Source organism: Lepus europaeus, chromosome 20, assembly GCF_033115175.1.
Source record: "Lepus europaeus isolate LE1 chromosome 20, mLepTim1.pri, whole genome shotgun sequence".
Lineage (NCBI taxonomy): Eukaryota > Metazoa > Chordata > Mammalia > Lagomorpha > Leporidae > Lepus > Lepus europaeus.
The window spans coordinates 23,836,216-23,861,372 of NC_084846.1; the positions used below are offsets into that span (position 1 = coordinate 23,836,216).

The 25,157-nt window shown below is 39.4% G+C and overlaps 1 protein-coding gene across 1 annotated transcript in view; it reads right to left on the reverse strand.

The window, feature by feature from the left end:
• Nucleotides 1-221: 221 nt before the first annotated feature.
• Nucleotides 222-25,157, reverse strand: part of TMEM196 (transmembrane protein 196) — a 64,342-nt gene continuing 39,406 nt past the window's right edge. The window contains exons 2-4 of the mRNA XM_062179215.1: nucleotides 8,179-8,235; nucleotides 3,794-4,048; nucleotides 222-281 (exon numbers count right to left, since the gene is read on the reverse strand). Coding sequence (XP_062035199.1) covers nucleotides 222-281; nucleotides 3,794-4,048; nucleotides 8,179-8,235 — 372 coding nt within the window. The remainder of the gene's footprint in view (nucleotides 282-3,793; nucleotides 4,049-8,178; nucleotides 8,236-25,157) is intronic.

Sequence of the window (25,157 nt, forward strand, 5' to 3'; positions counted from 1 at the left end):
TTGAAATTACTGAACTAGGACATTTCAGGAAAATTTTTCATCCCATAAAAAAAAAAAAGGCTGGAGAAATACATGAGGCAAAATTGAGGAAGAATAATTTTAGTGGATAATCAGGAGAGACAAAAGCAAATGCAAGAACTGTTTTAATTTTATCTCCTAGTCCTTTGGTATCTCCTTGCCTCATGAAAGTCCTAAAAATATTCAGTTCTTTAAAATATTGATTATACTCTTCCATTAAATATCAGTTGTGGTCCTCCATTGCTCATGTTGTCAGTCATTTCCTGTTAGGAAAATAACATGCATTAATTAAAATTCACTTTAACAATAAGACTTTGATTTGGTTAACGGATTTGTAAAACGGAAATTTCAAGCCATTGAAACACTTGCTGAGTTGCGGGGAAGGACAAGGATTGATATTGTTGCTGCATTTTAAGAAGTAAAATTTCATGGCATCTTGAAGCACATGAAAATGCTGAAGTGACAGACTGTTAGACCAAAGTCTTCACCCTATAGAGAAAGCTCATTCTCTCCTCTTTTCCCTCCATTTCCCTGTCCTTTCCTTAATTCTGATCTGGAAGGATCTAACCTGGAAGGAAGAGAGTGGTTAAAAGTCCAAGGCTTTCCAATGCATACTGTTGAGCATATCAGCAAAGGGCCAACACATTCTAGGGATTACCTCTGCTCTACAGAGAGCTGTGTGGCCTTTGCTAAGAACTGAAAAAGGCCCACCAGGAGATCATTGTTCATCTGTAACTCTAGATCATTCCAAAACTCACAGTAGGAAGGATTTTTTTTCATGGCATTGTCACTCGCTCCTATAGTGAATAGCAAAACAGTGAGATCTCTTAGCATGTTTTAAGGGATCAATCACTAAGAAGTTAAGGAAAACTGCACGAGGAGACAATGAAAACATAGATGTAGAGGATAAATCAACAAAGTTCTATTTGCAGTAATAGAAAATATGTTGAGAAAAATTGAGATGTTTTCACTTCATACATTTTATTACATGTGCAACCCTTTACTACACAATAGAAGGTGATGAGAAGTAAAGCCCATGGGCTTACATAATGGTTAGGAGACCACATTATAAATATTTCACTATAATTATCTAACAGAAGATTGATAACATCTCTATACACTTGAACAGGCCTATTTGCAAAAAAAAAAAAGTAGAAAATTATTTTCTCAGTTATCTCTTCCTATCAATTTATGTCTGGTTTCTATTTGGAGAAATTGAGACGTTCATAAACCTGTAGAGCTACACATGGTGAAGGTAAGTCTGAAGAATATGTTAGGTTTATTGAGTTAGGGTTAAGTTTATATTTGAGAAATCTGATTTGAGACTTCCTTCAGAATCTCATTGTGGAAGACAGGAGGAGTAGAAATTGTCACCCCAAAATGATCATCAACAAAATGTACTCAATTGTCTCTCCAGAAGACAAAAATATAATTTCCTACTGGATTTACAGAAATTAATAAATTTCAAGGTACTTTAGAAAGCAGTTCTTAAAAATTTTATACCATAAAAGAATTTCTCAACTGAATTCATCCCAACATGGACAAAGTAAAATTACTGAAAGGAAATGAAAGCAAACATTGGTTTTTAAATGGATGCATCTCCTCAATTTATTTGCAAATAGGTATGCACAAATTAACAAGAATATTATAGTCTATATTTGGGGAGGACCAAGCTTGGCACTTCCATAGTTTCTGCAAGTGGGCCATGCTATGTTTGTGACTTTCTGTATTTCCAATCAGACTATTTAACCAAACTTAGAACCATGAGTATTTGCACTAATTTGAAATGTGGGAAATAATTTTTGAATTGTATCATATCAGATCATTTCCATTCAGAGTTTTTGCTGGATCAGTGTCAAGCTTTGGCTATTTATGCAACTTCGGCTTAAAAGAGATACTTTTTTTCTTTATCCAGAAACATCTATTATTAAATGCAAAACTCCGGTCTGTGAATGGATGGTATTGAGTCAGAATCATAATGTAACAGAGAATAAAAAGTCATGACTCATCCAAGCAGAAATGTGTTTGGATGCTTATAGGCAGGCTGAATATTTTAAATACTCAACCAACTTTCAAGCTGCAAGATTCTGCCATGTAGGTTCATGTCAGCTCCTCAAGGTAGTTTTCGTGACAGTGATACTTTGAGGAGCAACGTCACAGCATCAGTCCAGGCTGATCTGCTCGCATCATGGCTTCCTAGAGGAGGTGGCACTTCCTGCAGCAACATCACAACATGGTAACTCCCTAGAAATCAGCGTACCTTGTAGGTAACTCCGGTGTCGGGGGCACCACCGGGCAGCTGGGCAAGTCGGTAATTTCAATAGCCCTCAATCTCTGATGTAAATATAACAGTCATACAATAAATATTGTACAAAAATATACACACAAAACTAAAGCACACTTGTATAAAAATCGAGCATAAATGAACCACTACCCAAATATATAATGATCATCTATTTTAACCCATTTCTTTAAATTACCAACCCTATTATTTGTATAGTGTTAGTTCTTTGAAGGGCATGCGTAGATATGTTTCAAATTCTTTCTTGGAACAACTTAACTGCATTTACTTTTTATATGTATAGATTGCACACAAAATAGAAATAGCTTAACTGCAGAGTAATTTTTCCTGTGAAATGACAATATAAAGAAATACATGGCCAGCATCCTGGCTCACTTGGCTAATCCTCCACCTGCGCCGCCGGCACCCTGGGTTCTAGTCCCAGTTGCTCCTCTTCCAGTCCAGCATTCTGCTGTAGCCCAGGAGTGCTTGAGTCGCTCACCCGCATGAGAGACTGGGAGGAAGTACCCAGCTCCTGGCTTCTGATTGGTGCAGCGCCGGCCGTGGCAGCCATCAGGGGAGTGAACCAATGGAAGGAAGACCTTTCTCTCTGTCTCTCTCTCACTGTCTATAACTCTCTCTCTGTCTCTCTCACTGTCTAACTCTGCCTGGCCAAAAAAATAAAGAAATACATGATAAATTACTACTACTCTTTCTCGTACTTTGTGCATTTGCAATTTTATTTCTATAATTTCAAGCAAAAGATAATGTTGCTATTTTCTTAGTGAGTTTATTTAACAGATGTTTTATCTTTTACTCAGTTGATTCAGCAGCAGGTGCAGAATTAAGAAATATGTGCAAAACATTGACAGAAATGTAGAAAACTTTCTATACCATTTGTCTTTTAATGCAGTTAATGTAACTTCCTGTTTGAATATGCCTCATGAAATAATTATGCAAGGATCATCTTTTAAAACACAGGCCATGCTACCCAAATATGCATGGAGTTTAGATGAGAACTAAGTGAACCTTTATATGGATTATAATATCTGCACTGATCGACAAAGCATTTGGTTGCCTTATTAAAGAGCCCCTTTATACTTGAAGATCTAATTTACATAATCAAATGCATCTCAAGGGATGAGCTAGAAAAAAGAATTCATATGATTTCTAAAACTGGCATTATTGAGTGAAGACAAATTAGTTATGTGTTTTTCTTCAGTAAAATACATAAAAATCCATATTTATAAGGTTTTCAATATTTTATGCAATGCTATTTTAGGAACTGTGTTTCTTAAGACAGAAAGACTATACAACTACGTTGAAAAATGCCCATGAATTGCAGAGAAAGAGCTATTGAAAAATTCCTGGGCATGATCCAACATGGCCAAACTTGAGAACTCTCACTCCTCAAACTATCATCTAATTTGCAACTTGATTCACCTAGGCCTGAAGTCTTCCTCAGATAACAGCAATGAAAGACACAAAACTCACTTTCTCAGCCATCTCATGTGAGTGATGAAGGGAATGTTCCCTTTCTGAGAACATCCTCCTCTGCTCGTAGCTCGCGAGTCGGCACGTGAGCCAGGAAGACAGGGTGCAGCCCCCAATCCCAATGCATGCCAGAGACATGGAGGCCAGGTGCAGAGGGTACAGGGAAGAGGTCTTCTTTGTGACTGCCCGAAGGAACTGAAAATTCAGGATGCCCCCAATAAGTCCACAGATACAGCAGGCTGAGAAGAGGATCATCTGATAAGGAGAAGAAAAGGGTGTTAAAGTAGAAGAAGCAGTGAGCACTGGAACCCAAATGTCCCTTACTTCTAACCTGCAATAAAGAAAAGGTGTTTGGGATGCATCCAAGAACACAGGAGCTATTCTTTCAGCTGGGATTTTTTTTAAAATGGCTTTTTTATTTGAAATGGAGTGAGAGAGAAACAAAGAAAGCTTCCCTCCATTGGTTTACTCCTCCCTAAAGCCTGCAACAGCTAGGGTTGGCTTGGGGTCCCAGCCAGAAGAAAGTATTGCAATCCATATCTCCCCCATGGAAGGCAGGGACCCAACCACCTGAGCCATTAACACTTCCTCTCAGGGTCTGCATTAGCAGGAAGCTGGAGTCAAGAGTCAGATCCAGGAATCAAACCCATGCACTCAGATGTGGGACATAGGTATGTTAACCCCTAAGGCAAATGCCTATCAGTCACCTGCATTTCTGTACAGTTTGACTCATCGAGGGTATAAACCAAAGTGTTTCAAAAATTGATAGCTGACAGTTTTAAACCTAAGGATGTCTTATGAAAATTCTGAACATAGTTTGTCTTCTTGGTAAACTCAGATTTAAATAACATTTATGTAATATCTATTGTGTGCTGCTTTGCTAGGGATTTAATAAGTATCCTCTCAATTAATCATCCCAACAGGTCACTAGAAGAAGATAAAGAGAGAGAGAGAGAGAGAGAGAGAGAGAGAGAGAGAGAGATATTTTGGAAAAATGAATGGTGATCAGGTAGTATTCAAATTTAGGAATTGAATCCAAAATTTTGATGCTAAATTGAGTTTTATTAGGTCAATTCTATAAAAATATCTATCATTGGTTTCTTCTTGTGTTAAATCTTTTTAACTTCATATCTGTGTGAGCTGAGGAAATTTAGTTAAATCTCTTTTAATTTAGTGTTTTATGGTGTGCATATCTCTTTATCCAACAGGACTTCCTGTGAACTGTCCTTGTTTCTTAGGTTATTTTGTTTGTTTGGTTGGTTGATCTTTTTTTTTTTTTTAACTCATTGGCACCCTGATGAGGTATGAATAATGAATGTTCCCAAAATACCATTGGATTATTTGCTTTGGAGAAACGCAGGCTGTGTCTTTGCTTTTGGTTTTACTATTGGTTTGATCTGCATCTCTGCTCATTGACCTCGATTTAATATGAGTATCGTAGGATCCCCAGAAGAACCAAGCATAAATTCCTTTTGTGTAGTAAATGTTCTGTGACTATTTAATAAATTTAATTAAATATGCCAATAATTATAATAATTTTATTTTGGTTTTGTATCTGGTCATAATTCTATGCGTTTTCATGATCCATTATTGGGTGATACTGACTTAATTATCCAATCTTCCTTCCACTCTTCTGTGCAACGCAATCTTCATTTCAATCACTTTTCTTTACCAACAATGGGGCTCACCTCAGTGGTGTACATTTTTGTTTCCTGGAAATAATTGTGTTTCTTCCTTGAAAGAAGGCATCAGTCATGTCCTAACTTTATCACAAGCCTTCCCGGACGTTCTTGATCTCCTCTGCAGTAGTTACCCAGAGCAAACCACTTTATAACTTATTTCAGCATTTCATTTCACCTTATCATGTGTTGTCTGCAGTGGCCAGTTGAGTTTAGCAAGTACTCATGAGCCCCTCGTGTCTTTTAGGCCCTGGGTGAGTCAGCTGCTGTATTATAAAAAGTGGCTGGCAATTATTACCCCTGTGTAGACTTCAATCTTGTGAAAGAGAAGGTCCTACATTTCAACATGGCTTGGTGAATGTTAATAAAGAAGAATGAACGGCTTGCCCAACCCAGGTTTTTAAAGGAGGCTTCATTGAGAATACATCATCTCACCTAATGGCACGCAGCTCCAAGCAGAGTGCTTGGCTGTAGATATATGAAATAGCACACCAAAAAGCATTATGGTCAGAAGGAACTATAATTAGTTCATTTTGTTTCTCCAGTTTAATCCATCACCCTTTACTGTGTCTGTTTCACAGCATTTATATTCTGGACTACAAACTCAATGATGGATGAGGAAAGTCTGTTCATACTTGACTAAATGTAATATTGAAAATAGACCGCCAAATGATGGGAACCTATAGCTCACAGTGACAAGTAGAACCAACCAGTTATATTGCACTTTGAAGGATATTCAGATAGGCTGTGGTTTCCTAGAGAAATATATTGCTGCTTACTTATTCTCAGAAAATATGGAAAGATATTATATTCTAGCCCTCAAATAATGAATTGCTGTTAATTAGCAAAGTAGATGACACATTTAATTTACTATCACAGGAAAAGTCATATTTCTGCTGATGTTATTCTCATTAATTCTTTAAAGACAAGACAGTTCATTAACATGTGTTGACAGAACATTTTCACCTAGAAATTAAAATATTAAAATATGTATCTAAGTGTGTAACCCAGTTTATGTTACTTTCAGATCTCAATGGACTGATGATTGTAGGGTTTATAGATATTAGAATGGAGAAAGTTTTATAAAATTTGGTTAAAGAGGCCGGCGCCGCAGCTCACTAGGCTAATTTTCCGCCTGTGGCGCTGGCACTCTGAGTTCTAGTCCCAGTTGGGCGCCGGTTCTGTCCTGGTTGCTCCTCTTCCAGTCCAGCTCTCTGCTCTGGCCCGGGAAGGCAGTGGAGGATGGCCCAAGTGCTTGGGCCCTGCACCCGCATGGGAGAACAGGAGGAGGCACCTGGCTCCTGGTTTCGAATCGGCGCAGTGCGCTGGCCGCAGCAGCCATTTGGAGGGTGAACCAACAGAAGGAAGACTTTCTCTGTCTCTCTCTCTCTCACTGTCTAACTCTGCCTGTCAAAAAAAAAAAAAAATTGGTTAAAGAGCAGAGAATTCTTTGATAGAGGGCAGAAGTCAGTGCACCTCTGGTGGTAGGGGTTTCTACAACCTACTTTATAGAACCTGTTTCTGTAAAGTTCAGATCTTATGAATCTTTTCTTCTATAACTCATAAGAGAATTAGAAAGACAGAAAAGGAACATAAATTTCTTTTTAAAAATCACTTCCTGTCTTTTCTATCTCCCCCCTCTTCCCTCCTGTCATTGGTACAGGAGGGTGTATGTAGACAGAAAGAAGGCCGTATCTAAAGAATGCTGGAAGAATAATAAATGCAAAGTGTGAGCATCCAATAAAATACATTTTTTTTCTCCAGTGGTTTTGTTTTCCCCTCATATACTTTTTTAAAATTACATCTCACATATCTAAGGCAGTGAGAACGTTCTCCTTTTTATTGCAACAGATTTTTCTCACAGAGAAAGATGATTAGCAAATAACTGCAATGCTTCCACCCTCTGCCCAGCCCAGATAATTGGTTTCCCCATGGAAGATGCTCTGTAGACTTCAAAGTCCACTTCCTGGGGCCCTTGGGTGGTATTAATTTATCCAAATTGTAAGGACCTAAGATCTTGCCTGTAATACTCAATAAAATAAACTGTGCTTATTCCTTATTTCCAAACTCTCCTAAAATGTCACTGAAGGCAGTGGGGAATCCACATCTCAGTGCACAGAGTTCTCCCCTAGCCAACATCAGATTAACTGGGAGCATGTTTCTGAAACCAGAAACCTAGGATAGTGCCACAAAGCATCTGAAAATACTTAGATGTGTGTTCACAGTTATAAAATAAGATGAAATAAAATAAAATAGAATAAATTTTTAAGAATGCACTATAACCATAGCAACATAGCCATCTTGCTGCTTTGCAAGCAACTAGTTTCACAGGCTTAGAAAGCCAGTCTGCCTGAAACTTAGTTCCTTATTAAACCAGTTAGAGTTCCCACAGACTTAAGCTTCATCTTTGGTAGCTCACTGAGGGGTTCAGGTGATAGCCTGGGAGTCTCTAAACTGGAAAAAGTGGAGGTTGTCATCTTCAGTAGTCATTCAAGTTGCATATTCATGCATTCAAAGTATTTCAAAGCTCTTCATGTTGTTGGTATTTTGCCATAGTCTCTAATACTCTTGACCATTTTTTTCAGAGATAAGAAAGCCAGCATTTATGTGTCAGTCTCCTTTTTATGAAAGTTGGCAAATCATCATTTCAGTTTTTGAATTCTTACTTTTCAAACACTTCAAGGCACAGACAAGACAAAAACTTACGATAAGTCCTGATTTTTTTTTGGCGCACAATATTCCACATATGCCACAAAGAAGAAACTGCAAAGGAAAAGAAGAACAGTTACTCAGTTTTCAGACAGGAGAGCCCCTAGATTTGAGCATATTGTTCACTCTGACACTTATTTCAGGGAACTTTGGGAATCGTAAATCCCCAGCCAATGCTGGGAAGGAAAAGACCTCATGCTAGAATAGTAATGGATAAATGTACAAATTCTAATCAAAATTTATTTATGTGAGGTTGATGTAGGGAAAACTTGAATCAGTTTTAGCATGAAGCAAAATTGGGCATCAAATGAAAATAAAGTTTCATTCCTCTTATTTCTGTTCACTGTCTTTTTACCCTTCTCACGTTCTGAGGAAGAAGTTGCATGACACACTCATGCATGCTTAAGCTGCTAGGACTCAGGAGAGTGAACCACAGGTGGGGAATTTAGCACAAATAAAAAGAGAAGGCAGCAGATGGGGGCTGCGTCTCTATAGACACATTCTTTGTACCTTTCAAATTGGCACAATGGCTACCTCCTCATTCTACCAGAAAGACTGCCCTTGTGTATACTTCCAACACAAAGGGATGAAGTTACTGATGGCTTATCGTTACCTGTAAATAAAGACATGGGTGAAAAAATTGCCTTACCAAAGAAATTACATCAAATCTGCTACCGATGCCAGACTAATAAACATTGTGGTTACCACAAAATGGCAGATAGTTTAATTTGAATAAACATTTAGGACCATTTGAGTACAAATATGCATATATGTCAGACTCGAGGTGAACCATAGAAATAAAATAAATTCATTTAGATGTAATAAGCCTACTAGACGCTTTCTAGTTTGCAAAGAAAACTTATTTCCTTGGATTTTAAAAAACAATTTGTTTTTTCAAGTCAAGGAGAGCCATCATAATAATTATGTTGATAGTTTCAACTAGGTACTCCATTCTTATTTAAATTAAAAAAATCCATGTTAAAATATTCTAAGGATTATCAGAAATAAAATGCATTTAAGAAGTATTCAAAGAATTTGCTAGATAATAATGGGTAAGGGAAGTTGTTGCGAATGAACTTGCCTATATGACGTAGCAAAATGATTATAAGCCATGGTCCAGTAAGACAATTCCCCCAGGAGACAATGGGATATGCAAGACTTCATTATATGATTTAGATAACCTTTCATCACATTCACTGGGAAAGGATCAAGATCATCTGTTCATTAAATAGTGGTAGAATATTTTGTCAACCTTCTCTGATATCATATACCCAGATTAATATGAAATACTGAATATTTAAATCTATAAAAATTTATAACTGCATTAAAATTTATAAGTACAATTTGGAGGCAACAAAGTTAAATGTTTATATAATTTTAGAGGAGTGGGAAGGATTTTCTAAATATAGCACCAAAACCAGAGACCAAAATAGAAAACACTTATAAATATTAACATAGAAAGTTGCTATTTTGATAGTCATAGGTGTCCTAACTCTCAAAGGCAAAATACTAATTGGGGTTACACTCAAAAACTATGTCATAGACAAAGGTTTAGCATTCTCTATAAAAAGAATTAATGAAGTATTTTTAGTACTATACTATTGTGAGAAGATAGAAACTCAGAACATTATTAAACCGGAATACTTGCTTAATTGTTAGAAACCTTAAGAGCTATTTCTGAGAGATCATTTCCCGCCACTCTCTGGATCCTCGGTGCAGATGACCTTGTCCTTGGATGGACTCTTTTTGGCTCATCTCATCTTATATATGCCTGATGTGTGCACAAGCAACTCCAGTGTGGACCAATTGTGTATCCATCATTGCTTCCAGCCTGTCCTTCTAAAATTTCCCCCCAAATAACCCACTAGCTCATTCACCCAGAACTCACTACTGAAATGATCTGTGAGCAGTGTAGCTTTGTGTTTCTTGGGACTGTGGTTGAAATTTATAAGCATTGCCATTATTTATTAGCAGTGAAGTTTGAGGGGACCTCAGGAGCATAAGCTACTTGGTTGGAACAAAGAGATAATGAAACCTTCAGGTCCAACTGTTGCTCACCATTCACAGGAGCTAGCAAATGGAAAAGGGGAGTTCTGGGTCCAGGTGGGGAGATGCAGAAGAAGGGAATCAGGAAAATAATTTCTACTCTCTTTCCACCTTAGAGTGTAAATGCTCTCAATAGTTAAGCTTCTGTTGGAGTATCTGAAATCTACAATCTTTAGAAGATGCCTAGAGGGGCTGGTGTTGGGGGGCAGCAGGTTAAACCACTGCCTGTGATACCAGCATCCTGTATAAGCACAGATTCGAGCCCCAGTTGCTCCATTTCTGCTCCAGCTCCCAGTTAATGTGCCTGGGAACAGAAGCAGAAGATGGCCCAAGTACTTGGGATGCTGGCACCCAGATAAAAAACATGAATGGAGTTCTTGTCTCTTGGTTTCAACCTGATAATCCAGCCCTGGCAGTTGCAGCCATTTGAGGAGTGAACCAGCAGATGGAAGATCTCTCTGTCTCTGCCTCTCTCTCTGTTTTTCTTTCAAATGAATAAGTAAATATTTTTTTAAGAAAATACCTAGAACCTGAGGGAAAAATTAAAAATGTATACTTGGAAGTATGTGAAATCATGGATTTTTCTGATTAAGACCAAGAGATCTTGGCTCAAGTTTAGTCATCCTAGGTTATAAAGAAGCCCCCTCCCCACCAAAGTAGTAAACTAATCTTTCATTCCATTTGTTATTTTTACTCATTTTTTAAAAAGTATTTATTGATTTGAAGGGGAGAGTGACAAGGAGAGAGAGGGGAAGAAACTGAGGCAGAGACAGCAAGATGAAAGACAGAGAGAGAGAGAGAGAGAGAGAAAGACTTCCATTCTCTGGTTCACTCCCTAAATAGCCAGGCCAAAGCCAGGGGCCTAGAGCTCCATCTAGGTCTTCCTTTGTGGGTGCCAGGGACCCAAGGACTTGGGGCATCCTCCACTGCTTTCCCAGGCTCATTAATAGGAAGCTAATTTGGAAGCATACTCCAGCTAGTGCTCTGATATGGAATGCTGGCATCACAGGCAGCAGCTTAATCTGCTGTGCCATAACATCAGTCCCTGGTTTTCTTAGTTACTCCCAGTCATTGCACAGGCAGGGATCAGAGAAGATGACTCAATTTAGCCCTTGCAGCTTACACATGAGGCTGCGGGGAACTAGAAGTTTAGATGGGTCTAGTGATTGCTGGCTACAAGGTCACACATCAAGGTCAGAAGTCACACACAAAATTTAAGGCTTTATTAAGTACCTAAGGGATGTGTTCCAAGCAATGTGATGGAAATGCATTATAAAAGTACTTTTCAGGGTTAGTATAGTGTGGATTATGAAAGCAAATCCAGAAAAGTGCAATGAACACTTACCACCTACAACTGCTCTCTCTACCCTTGCTCACGTTAGTTTTTGTTGTGATTTTGTTGTATTTTGTTCTTATTTATAGGTTTCTTGTATTTTGCAAAATAACTAGAAAGGTAGTCAATTGTGTTGCAGTCTAAATCTGTTTGTTTATTTATTTGAAAGAGCTGAGAGAGAGGGAAGGAGAGAGGGAGTTAGCAAGCTTCCATCCACTGGTTCACTCCCCAGATGGCCGCAACAGCAGCCAGGAGCTTCTTCTGGGTCTCCCACGTGGGTGCAGGGGCCCAGGTACCTGGACCATCCTCTGCTGCTTTACCAGGCCATTAGCAAGGAGTTGGATCAGAAGTGGAGACCTGATACTAGAATCAGCACCCATATGGGATACCAGAGTTTAGGCTACAGCTTAATCTGCTACACCAAAAATTGGCCCCATCACAAATATTTCAACAAATGTATACAACGTTAGTTGATCAAATCAACTAATATTTCCATTTTCTAGTATTTTTTTTATGTTTAGATACTGCTACATTTTCTCTTATAGATTTTTATATAATATCTAATATTTTTTTATTTGACAGGTAGAGTTATAGACAGTGAGAGAGCAACAGAGAGAAAGGTCTTCCTTCCGTTGGTTTACTCCTCTAATGGCCGCCATGGACGGCGCTGCGCCGATCCGAAGCCAGGAGCTGGGTACTTCCTCCCGGTCTCTCATGCGGGTGCAGGGACCCAAGCACTTGAGCCAGCCTCCGCTGCCTTCCTGGGCCACAGCAGATAGCTGGACTGGAAGAGGAGCAACCGGGACTAGTACCCAGCGCCCCAACCAGGACTAGACCCAGGGTGCCGGCGCCTCAAGCGGAGGATTAGCCAAGTGAGCCATGGTGCCGGCCAATAGCTAATAAATTTTTGTGAACTGTACTACAGAACACTAGAAACTATTATATCTACCTGTGTTTTTTTTTCTTAAAATTTATTTGTTTATTTAAAAGATATAGAGTTACAGAAAGACAGACAGACAGACAGAGAGCTTCCTAGCTAGTTCACTCCCCAAATGGCTGCAATGGCCAGGGCTGGGCCAAGCCATAACCAGGAGACAGGAGCTTGATCCTGGTCTCCCACGTGAATGACAGGGACCCAAGCATTTGGGCCATCTTGCACTGCTTTTCCCTGGTCACTAGCAGAGAGCTTGAGCAGAAGAGGGGGACTCTAATTGGCACCCATACAGGATGCTGGCAACCAAGAGGTGGCTTTTCCTGCTATGCCACTATACTTGGCCCCTGCAGTCTGAATTCAAATACATCTGAATTTATGATAACATTTCAAAGTATATTTTTTTCCCTGCTCGACATAACTTTGTCAAGTCTGCAAAACACTTACCCACATGATGGAAATTATGAAGCAAGTAAAAAACAAATTAGCTAAAGAAAGTAAAGCTGACGGCTGGTCATTAGACATAGCCTTAATGAGATATACAACTTTGCATGAGAAAATATAACTTCATTTCTGAGAAGATGGGCTGTTTAAACCCAGAGAGGGGGATTTGCTTTGCTTTTAATCTGAAGCAATATAAATATAGCAATCCGATGATTGCTAGTTAGTCCTCCAAGTGTGATTCATTTGATTCAGTTTGGGTTAGATTCAATAGACAATCAAAGTAGTGACTCATTGCATGAATGGAGCTATTATGAAAATAGCATTCTTTGTTTTGAGTGGATTTTCTTTATGAATGGCTCATGGAGATTTCTGCTTTTGTTTAGGATGTAGAAAGATGCAAATGTGTCTTTCTCACCCTAGTCTTAAGGAAAATCTGATAGACTACAACATTATAACTTTCTAGAGCCCATCAGAGAGTTGAGTCTCCAAGGCACTGAAACAGCCTCACTTGTAAGGGACAAGCTCCATCAAGGGAAGTCTAACACAGGCAGTGCCACTTGTTGTCCACATGTGAGACAGAGACACTGGTAGGTCATCCTACCAGTGAGCATGGGACAATGCGAGTGTGTGTGTGTGTGTATGTGTGTGGATGGGGGCAGTTGCAATGCCCTGTTTCTGCCTTCCATTTCTGTTATATTAAGCAAAAGCTTCAAGCCCCTTTCAAAAACTAAACCAAGGCCTATCTTTTCCAAGTCATATACATGTATGTATTGCTACTGTATTAAGAAGAAAAAATAGAAGAAAATATTCTTTGAACACAGGAAGAGGTGAATAGAATTCATCTTGGGCCTAACATCCTGGGCAGCAGAGTCTACACTTAGGAAGAGGCAAGAACCTCTGTAATGGAGGAGAGGGGAGACTCAGGCTGAGGATGGAGCAGAATTCTGTCAAAATTTTCCAGCACCACAGTTCCTAGCCAGAGCACAAGGCAACCTCAACCCACCCTTGGAGGAATCTGAAGACTATAGTGCACCAACAATACCAACAGTAATAAAATGAAATTCTTCACTAGAATGATTCTACCTCTCACACTGACAACTCAAAAATTTTTAAGACAAAATAGGAACAAAATTCTTTGAAAAAATGCATTCTGAGTCAGACTGTCATTCCAACAACAGGTTACAAAAAAGACGTACATTTGGCCAAAGGACTGGTGCTACAGTGGAGGAATTATGGTGCTCCCAAGATAGATAGGTTCTAATCAGCAGAGCCAGTAAATTTAACCTTATATGGAGAAGAGGGTTTGCTGAAATGATTATATTAAGGGCTGACAGGCAAGCATTTGGAGCATTGGTTGAAATATTGCTTGGAACACTCACAGCCCCTATAAGAGTGTAGAAGTTTGAGTCTCAGCTCTGCTCTAATCCAGCTTCTTGATCATGTATACCACGAAAGACAGCAAGTGATGTCTCAAGTGCTTGAGTTCCTGCCAAGAACATAGGAGACTCAGACTGAGTTCAAGTTCCTTGGCTGTTGTGGGCATCTGGGGAGTAAACCAGCTGATGGGACATTCATATCTCTCAGCCTTTCAAATAAAAAAACCAAAAAGTTTAAAGAGTCTATGCTCGAGACTGGGAGATTATTGTGGATTATCTAGGGGTGCCTTAAGTATAACTACAAGAGTCCTTTAAGCAGGAGGGATGATCCACAAGAGACAGAAGGCTATGTGATTATAGAAGCAAAGACACCAAGAATTGGAGCAATGGGCTTTGAAAACGGGAGAAGGGAGCCATGAGCATAGGTGAGCTCTGAGCAGAGATGCAGGCTCTGCAGGTGCAGGTGCAGGTGGGCTTTGCCAGCTGGAGAGAGCAGGAAATGCATTTTCCCTGGAGCCTCCAGAAAGAAGGCAGCCCTCAGATACATTTTAGACTTCTGGCCTCTGGGACTCTGAGAGAATAAATTTCAGTTGTGTTAAGCCTCTGAGTTTGTGGTAATTGTTACTGAAGCAATAGAAATAGAAAGTTAATGTGGGTTCCAAGAAATTACCCCACATGAAATGCTCTGAAAGTATGAGTAGCAGCTGCTGTTCAGGACATGACATAAGAAAGGCATACAGTAGCAGAGGCCCAAAAGAAAACAAAGCAGTGTATTTTTTTTTTTTTTGACAGGCAGAGTGGACAGTAAGAGAGAGAGAGAGAGACAGAGAGAAAGGTCTTCCTTTTGCCGTTGGTTCACCCTCCAATGGCTGCCGTGGTAGGCGCGCTGTGGCCGGCACACCGCGCCGATCCGATGGCAGAAGCCAGGTGTTTATCCTGGTCTCCCATGGGGTGCAGGGCCCAAGGACTTGGGCCATCCTCCACTGCACTCCCTGGCCACAGCAGAGAGCTGGCCTGGAAGAGGGGCAACCAGGACAGGATCGGTGCCCCGACCGGGACTAGAACCCGGTGTGCCGGCGCCACAAGGCGGAGGATTAGCCTACTGAGCCGTGGCGCCGGCCAGCAGTGTATTTTTTAAAGGGAAAAATAATTTTTGGAAAAATCAATATATGTTTGGGTTGAATAGTTCATGTGATTTTGGCATGAGATAAGGAGTGTTGGGAGTAAAGAAGTAAGTAAACTATTTAAGATTCTTGCATCAGGTAGAGGATTTATAGAGATTCTAACTAGTTCTAGATATTGATGGAAAAACAGAGCCTTAAATTTGTGCATTAAATTATGGATGACCAAGAAAATAAAAATAAAGAGAAAAATGCAGCCCCAACAACAATTAAACCAACTGATGTCAGGAAATTTTACAAAGAAGAACAGAAATGAATTGAAACTAAAAAATAAGTTCATAGATAATTCCATTAATGTTAGCAATCGGACTAAGGGCTTTCTTCACATTTTCCTCACATGAAGAGAAACCTCTTTTATCCTTTCTGGTTCTGTTTCTGTCAGCATTACCCTCGGTGCTAGTTAACAGGTTCTTCAGAAGTATTCCTTTCTCTCAAAAAACGTTTATTTTGAGAGAGACTAGCAGTGAAAAAGATTACTGTAGAACTTCTCAGCTCGAATTATGTAGTGGAAAATTGTGGAGCCTAGATTGCTTGGGAGCAGAAAAAGGCATCAGTTCTATCTGCCGGCCAGGTGAGTAAACGAGATTGGGTGGAGGCAATTATGATGATGTTGGTGATGACATGGTGGCTCAGTGGCTAAGCTGTTGTCTGCAATGCTGGCATCCCATATGAGTGTTGAGCTGATCCATTTCCAATCCAGCTCCCCACTAATGCACCCACGAAAGCAGTGGAAGATGGCTCAAGTATTTTTGTCCCTGCTACCCATGTGGGAGACTGGATGGAGTTCCAGGCTCCTGGCTTCCAACTAGCCCAGCCCTGGCTATAGCAGCCATTTGGGGAGTGAATTGCAGATGGAAGATTTCTCTCTCTCTTTCGCTTTCTCTCTTCTTTCTGTAACTGTGTCTTTCAAATAAATCCACAAATCTTTAAAAACAAATAGAAAGATGATGACCAGTCTTGTTTTAAGCCTGCTCATTAAGTTTTTCTACATAACATTTATCTACTTGCGATTAAGTAATCTGGAATTCCTTAGCCATTACAGAATATATAAGCATTAGAAAATAGAAACACTCCAGCATTAACCCACTGTTGGTGGGAATGCAAACTGGTTAAGCCACTGTGGAAGTCAGTCTGGAGATTCCTCAGAAACCTGAATATAACCCTACCATACAACCCAGCCATCCCACTCCTTGGAATTTACCCAAAAGAAATTAAATTGGCAAACAAAAAAGCCGTCTGCACATTAATATTTATTGCAGCTCAATTCACAATAGCTAAGGCCTGGAACCAACCCAAATGCCCATCAACAGTAGACTGGATAAAGAAATTATGGGACATGTACTCTATAGAATACTATACAGCAGTCAAAACCAATGAAACCTGGTCATTTGAAACAAGATGGGGGAATCTGGAAAACATCATGCTGAGTGAATTAAGCCAGTCCCAAAGGGACAAATATCATATGTTCTCCCTGATCGGCGACAACTGAGCACCAAAGGGGAAACCTGTTGAAGTGAAATGGACACTATGAGAAACAGTGACTTGATCAGCTCTTGTCCTGACTGTTGATGTACAATGTAATACTTTATCTATTTTAGTATTTTTTTGTTCTAGTACTATTGGTTGAACTCTGTAATTAACACACAATTATTCTTAGGTGTTTAAATTTTAACTGAAAAGTGATCCCTGTTAAATATAAGAGTGGGAATAAGAGAGGGAGGAGATGTACAATTGGGGACATGCTCAATCGGACTTGCCCCAAATGGTGGAGTTAGAAATGTGCCAGGGGATTCCAATACAATCCCATCAAGGTGGCATGTACCAATGCCATCTCACTAGTCCAAGTGATCAATTTCAGTTCACAATTGATCACACTGATAGGTCTAAGAGTCAAAGGGATCACACAAACAAGACTAGTGTCTGCTAATACTAACTGATGGAATCAAAAAGGGAGAGAATGATGCATCATGGGAAGCGTGATACACAGCAGATTCATAGAATGGCAGATGTCCTAAATAGCACTCTGGCCTCAGAATCAGCCCTTAAGGCATTCGGATCTGGCTGAAGAGCCCATGAGAGTATTTTAGGCATGGAAAGCCAAGACACTCTGGGAAAAAAAAAAAAAAAGATCTAAATGAAAGATCTCTGTGAGTGAGATCCCAGTGGAAAGAACGGGGCCATCAAAGAAGGAAGTACCTTTCTTTGAAGGGAGGAGAGAACTTCCACTTTGACTATGACCCTGTTGGAATAAGATCGAAGTTGGCGAACTCAAAAGGCTTCCATAGCCTTGGCAACTCATGACTAGAGCCTAGGGAGATTACTGACGCCATAAACAAGAATGTCAAATTGTTAAGTCAATAAAAGGAGTCACTGTGTACTTACTTCTTATGTGGGATCTGTCCTTAATGTGTTGTCCAATGTGAAGTAATGCTATAACTAGTACTGAAACAGTATTTTACACTTTGTGTTTCTGTGTGGGTGCAAACTGATGAAATCTTTACTTAATATATACTAAATCGATCTTCTGTATATAAAGATAATTGAAAATTAATCTTGATGTGAATGGAATGGGAGAGGGAGTGGGAGATGGGGGGGTGCGAGTGGGAGGGAAATTATGGGGGGGCAAGTCATTGTAATCCATAAACTGTACTTTGGATATTTATATTTACTAAGTTTAAAAAAAAGAAAATAGAAACACTGCTACTTTTTATTCTCTGTTAAGATAATGGAATTAACCACAAATTTAATTAAATAATTTGATAACCTTTGATGATTATATAATTTCTTCAAATTTAGTTTTTTGAAAGGTATATAAAAACAGGTAGGAAAATACATAAACATGAATTATGGAGACATTGATTAGAAAGTATCTAGCTCTCAATAAATAATGTTTTTATCTGGTAGCTGGATAAATGTTCTGTGATTTGATTTGCTACCACTAATTCTGGGATGTTTTTATTCTCCTTCAGTGATGTTTTAGTTAAGGAATACAATGGAGTCTCTTAAAATGATTATTTTTTAGTTTAGCACTAAAAGCGCATGCAAAAAGCAGATCTTTTTTCTTAATATTGTGCAAAAAGACATGACATTGACTTTTTAAAATTTTATTTTTATTTTTTGACAGGCAGAGTGGACAGTGAGAGAGAGAGGCAGAGAGAAAGGTCTTCCTTTGCTGTTAGTTCACCCTCCAACGGCCGCCGTGGCCAGTGTACGCGCTGATCTGAAGGCAGGAGCCAGGTGTTTCTCCTGGTCTCCCATGGGGTGCAGGGCCCAATCACTTGGGCCATCCTCCACTGCACTCCTGGGCCACAGCAGAGAGCTGGCCTGGAAGGGGGTCAACTGGGACAGAATCCGGCGCCCCGACCGGGACTAGAACCTGGTGTGCCGGCGCCGCAAAGTGGAGGATTAGCCTAGTGAGCTGCGGCGCTGGCGACATTAACTTTCTTACATGACCCTTGGCTAGATTCCTAGGGATGTCCCATCTCTCATGGGCTTCCTTCCACCTGGATCCATTCCCACTGTTGATTCCTATATAATGTACCTGTGTAAAAGGGAGTAAGGAGGGGCCAGCACTGTGGCATAGCAGGTAAAGCCACCACCTGCGGTGCTGGCATCCTATATGGGCACTGGTTCAAGTCCTGGCTGCTCCACTTCTGATCCAGCTCCCTGCTAATGTGCCTGGGAAAGCAGTAGAAGATGGCCCAAGCCCTTGGGCCCCTGTACCCATGTGGGAGACTCCAAAGAAGCTCCTGGCTCCTGGCTTTGGATCTGCCCAGCTCTGGTCATTGCTGCCATTTGGGGAGTGAACCAGCAGATGGAAGACCTCTTTCTCTGTGTCTCCCTGTCTCTACCTCTGCCCCTCTGTAACTCTATATTTAAAATAAGTAAATAAATCTTTTTTTAAAAAAGAGAAAGGTAACCAAATTGGAAAACCTGTCTGAAGGCAGTGGTTCTCAAACCTGGCTTCATATTAACTTTTAACATTCCTGACATTTTGACCAAGTTACAGTTGGAACCTGCATGGCAGGACTCTGACATCAGTATTTTCAAATCTTTTCAGGTGATTCTAACATGAGCAATGCATTACCAACAAAACCACTCCCTCCTGGTCTCTCCACCTCATTGAAGTTCCTTTTAATTATACTCACTGAGATACAGAGACACATAAAGGCCAAATAAAATACTATTCAAGGGAGAAACACAAGACATGTTTATAACATAAGGTCCAAGAGCGAAAGCCATTCAGTCTCTAATGGCTCTTAGGAATAGAGGTCATTATCTCACAACCCTTTAACTTATTACACTGTGTGCTTTTCATCCTTGCTGATGGACATTTCCCCCTTAGTCTCTAATCTTTTCTAAGCCTTTGTCAAATGTTCTACATCTTCTTTTACTTAACCAGATGTAGATACACTGTTATTGGGAAGGCTCTGATCACTTTTGTAGTAAGTAAAAAAGAATGAATTCATGAATTCAATACTTTGGATAGAATGCCATGAATGAAACTGAAGGTGACACAAGCCCAGCACAGAAGGCCAAGTGAGTCACAGGCTCACGCTTATGTGGAATCTGAAAATGTTGATCTCATAGAATTTGAGAGTAAAATGGTGGTTACCAAGTTCTGAGAGGGAGGGGGGCTGGGGTGGAGAGGGAGCAATGGTATAACAGGTACTAAGTAATAGGTCAATAGGAGGAATGTATTTGGTTGTTCTATTATACTGTATGGTTTTTTTTTTTTGAAAAAAGTCATAATAAAGGATTTTGAATGATTTCACTATAAAGAAATGATAAATATTTGAGATAATAGATACATTTATCTGATTTGAATGTTATGCAATGTATGTCTGTATCAAATAACACATAATAGCCCCAAAATATGTACACTTTTTATGGGTGTTAACATTAAAATGAAGTAAAATTGAAAAAAAAATTAAGAAAAGAGGCATCAGGAAAACACTTATGTCAATAGTTATTAAAGACTTGAAAGACAATAGATTGAAATTAAAGATAAGCCATAAGAAAACAACCACCTACATTAAAATATGAGCAAAAGATTTGGACACTTGAGCAAAGAAGATACACAGATAGTCAACAAAAACACAAAAAGATAGTCAACATGATTTGTCACTAAGAAATTTTAAATATAAATAACAATGAAATATCAATAATATGTACCAATAAAATCACCAAAAAAACCCCACAAAAACTGATGATAGCAGTTCCTGGCGATGTGAAGCAGCGTACGTTTGCATGCTTCATGGCCAGGGCACAAGCCCCCACCGCACCCCTGCAGTTCCTTCTGTGCCTTGGAACTCTGGGCCTGTCAAGGTTGGTGCTACAACCCCTGGAGTAAATGGCACTCACCCATGAGATCTGAAGGGTCTTACCTGCATTCTGCTTCAGGTTGGTAGCTGCCAGCTCACAATCTCCCGCATATCTGATACTCACCCTGTGAGATCTTATCAGGCACCACATTGTGTCCTGCAAATCTAGGCCTGTGACAGTTAGTACTGTGTTCCACCTTGTGAGTCATTGGAACCTACCTTGTGAGACCCGTGAAAAAAATCTACCTGCACTTCACTGCTCCACACCCATACCTGCTAGTGTGAATACTGCCATAATAACCTGTGTTCACCCCATAGGACTGGGGCAAAGTCTCCCTAACATCCCTCAGTACTGGGACTAGGGATGCTGCTGCTGTATCAAGTTCACCCTTGCAGGACACAGGGAAGGTCTTATTTACATCACTGAGACCCAGGGCCATAGCTACTGGTGCCACAAGCCCCATTGTCCCAATGATATGTACATTTTGGGTTACAGTGTGGCAATTTCTTACAAAGCTAAGTAGCCTTCCCATGTGATCCAAAAAAATTGTGTTTTTAGGTTTTTGTCCAACTTGTTTGAAATGTTATTGACCTTAATTTATTATTGATCAAGATGTGAGACAGTGATATCCATCAAGTGAATGGATAAGCTGTGGTAGATCCCTCTAATGCAATACTATCCAGGGATAGAAAGAAAGGAACTATCAGACACTCAAAGATTTGGATGAATTTAAATGCATATTGCTAACTGGGGGTGGGGAAGGCTCTCTGAGAATGCTTTGTACTGTATGACTCTAACTAAGTTACATTCTGCAAAAAGTAAATAATAGTAAACAATAATGGTTGTCAGGATTTGAGCAGAGGATCCTCAATGTACACTGCACCTGTTGGCACCTTGATCTTGCCTTCCCAGCCTCCATAAATCTGAGCCATTTCACTTGCTTTATAAATTACTCAGTCTATGATATTTTGTTGCCACCGACCAAACAGATGAAGATAATGAATGTAGATAGAAAAATTTAACACCATGAATATTTAATTTGTTAATTTAATATATTTCAATAAAACATAAAAGGGTTTCTTTAAATTAGGGCGGTGATGCTAAAAGTAATAGGAAAGAATGAGGAAATACCAGAGAAAAACTCTAGTGAACATGAGCAGTGAGGTTGAATGTTAGCACAGATATCACAGCACATCATAAAATGTCGATATTGTATTTACATATGAACAGAAAAATTAAAGGAATTAAATTATAAAGTCTAGAAATATTTACAATGTACATGAAATTCAGTACGTAATAAAACTGGATCTCTAAGCAGTTGTGGGAAAAATAAGCTACTTCATAGATGGAGTTTGGGCATCTTGTATCCTGGAAAAATTGAAATTATTACCCTAGTGTACTTTATACCATACTAGGGTAATATCCTGATGGACTAAAGATTTAATCTAAAAACCATAAAACCATTGGAAGAAAATAGAATTTCCTTACTACTTCGAAGTGGCAAATACGTTTTACTTACTATAAAATCTATGATAAAGACTAACAGATTCAAGGGGCCGATACCATGGCGCAGCGGGTTGACGCACTGGCCTGAAGCGCCAGCATCCCAGTTCGAGTCGAGTTTGAGTCTGATTCGAGTCCCGGATGCTCCACTTCAGATCCAGCTCTCTGCTATGGCCTGGGAAAGCAGTACAAGATGGCCCAAATCCTTGGACCCCTGCACCCTCGTGGAAGACCCAGAGGAAGCTCCTGGCTCCTGGCTTCGGATTGGCGCAGCTCTGGCCATTACAGCCAATTGGGGAGTGAAGCATCAGATGGAAGACCTCTCTCTCTCTCTCTCTCTCTCTCGCTCTCGCTCTCACTCTTTCTCTCTCTCTCTCTCCCTCTCCTCTCTCTGTTTATAACTCTGACTTTCAAATAAATAAATAAATCTTTAAAAAAAAAGACTGATAGACTCAAAAACTAACAGCTATGAAACTAAAATGAAGGAAATGTGAAAAAAATCCCTTCATGGCAACAAATTGTGAGCAAGTTCAAATTGACAAACTAAAGAACATATTTTTACTATACACAAGACCAATTTCCCTCATGTAAAGTAAACTCCTAGAAATCAATAAGGGAAAGACTAATGATCCCATAGATATATAGGCAAAGGACATGAACAAATACTTCCCTGACATACAAATGACTGAAACATAAGTGTGCTCAACTTCATTTGTAAGGAGAGAAACACAGCCTTAAACTAACTCAGATATACTTTTAATTATCTGATTGACAGAAATCCTGAAGTTTGATAATAAGTTTGATAATCACAGCAAAGAAGTAGATAATAAGACAGCCACATATTACTTGTAGAAAGACAGATTGATACATTCTTTACTGAGGAATTTGGCAACAATTTTCAAAATTCTATATGTACATATACATAGAAGGATACTTTAAAAAGTTTTGAAAAATCACATTAAATATTTATTTTGATGCAAAATACTGAAATCCATGCATATGAAGGTTTTTCAAATAACTAATGGAAATGCATGTTATGAAAAAATTATGCATAAATTTCACATTTTTTACCAAAATAAACATCTTTTAAGTCAATTTTCCATGAACTTTTTGAGGCACTCTCATATATACATACATAGTTATTATCTATCACCTTTGCCTCAGCAGTCCCATGTTTGAAAATTTAACCAACAGATACCTTTGCAAGTGTGTAAAGGGATCCATGTACCAACTTACTTCTTTTTTTAGCATTATTAGTAACAATAGAGGAGTAACCTCAACTGTCAGTCGGTAGAGAATTGGTTAAATTCAAAGAAATTCTCCGCACCTATTTTAAAAGTGAAAAAGATCACTATACATAAATATCAAAAGTTCACCAACATATACAGTTAAGTGAAAAAAGCAAGGTGTAGAATCATGCATGTAATCTAATTCATTACCTTTTCTGTAGAATGGCAGGAAGTGTACAATAATCTATCTAAAATTTATTCATACTTCTATAAAGGAATTATGGGAAAAAACACTAAGAAACAAATGACTGTGATCGCCTGGGTTGAAGGAATGACATCAACATGAAGAAGGGGACTAAACTTATTGAAGTCCTTTGATTTTACCTATTTGTGAGTCACATCTAGATTTTTTATTAAAGAAGATAAGTAGCCTCGTATTCCTTCAAAACAAAGCTGTTATGTCAGTACCAGTAGTAAAGCGGCCACTGAGACCCATCCTTCCTGGTGAAGGAGTCATAGTTCCAAGCTCTCTCTGAGGTGTTGACCTTCTAAGTGTCATATTCACAGCTTTGTGGGTTTCCGAAGGTTACTTCTCTAACCTCAGATGCTCTTGAGATATCAATGTATGTGGATTGTCTTTAGAAAAGTGTCATCAAAAAGACAATCCCTTGGCACTGGGCAATGATTGCTAGAAGATTCTTACTTAGACATTGAAACATGATTTCCTAAACTAGCAGGCACTGCATTCTTAGTTTGGGAAAGTTATCCATGAGTACATATTATGGAAGTAGATTGTCTTCCTTTCAAATTGCAGGTTTGGCCTGAGAGTGGAGACAGAGAGCTTTTCCCTTTTAGAAGCTGGGCAGTGTCAACACTTTCATCTGAGTACCATTATCTACTACGTGCCAGAAACTTTCTGAATGACTAAAGTTCAACTTGATTTTTGTTTCCCCCTTTGGCTTATATTATTTATTTGATGGGGGGCGGGGAGTAAAGAGAAAGGGGCTGGGCCAGACCAAAGCCAGGATTCTGGAACTCAATATGGGGCTCTCACCTGGGTGGCAGGGACCCAAGCAACTGGGTCATCCTCTGCTGCCTCTAAGGGTGCACATCAGTAGGAAGATGTGTGTGAATCAGTGTTGGGACTTGAACCCATGTACTCCAATATGGGAACAGTGTTCTCGCTTTCCCAGAAAGGATGCACAACAAAGATGGTGACAGCCTACCTTTAGAAGCCTACTCGTCTACCAGTGGCCACTGCTTATAAACAGAAAATTCTGTTTTTACCTAGCACGGCTACTCTGATATGGGATGCAGTGACTTAAGGGGTATATAAATTGCTTTTCCAAATGCCTGCCCTTACATATACTTTTAGAGATGTTTTAGAGATATGCAAAATATCCTAATCAACAACATACAACAAGCAAGGGACCAAATAGATAACAAATATAATATTTTCAATCAATTTTAGAAGAGTATGCAATATAATAATCTTGGTTGGTTAATACTAATGTCTCTAGACAAAAAAGGTGAAGGAACAAAAATGAACTCAGGGATTCACATTCCCCTTTAAATCCTAAATCACCCAAGGGTTCTAGGCATTCCCAG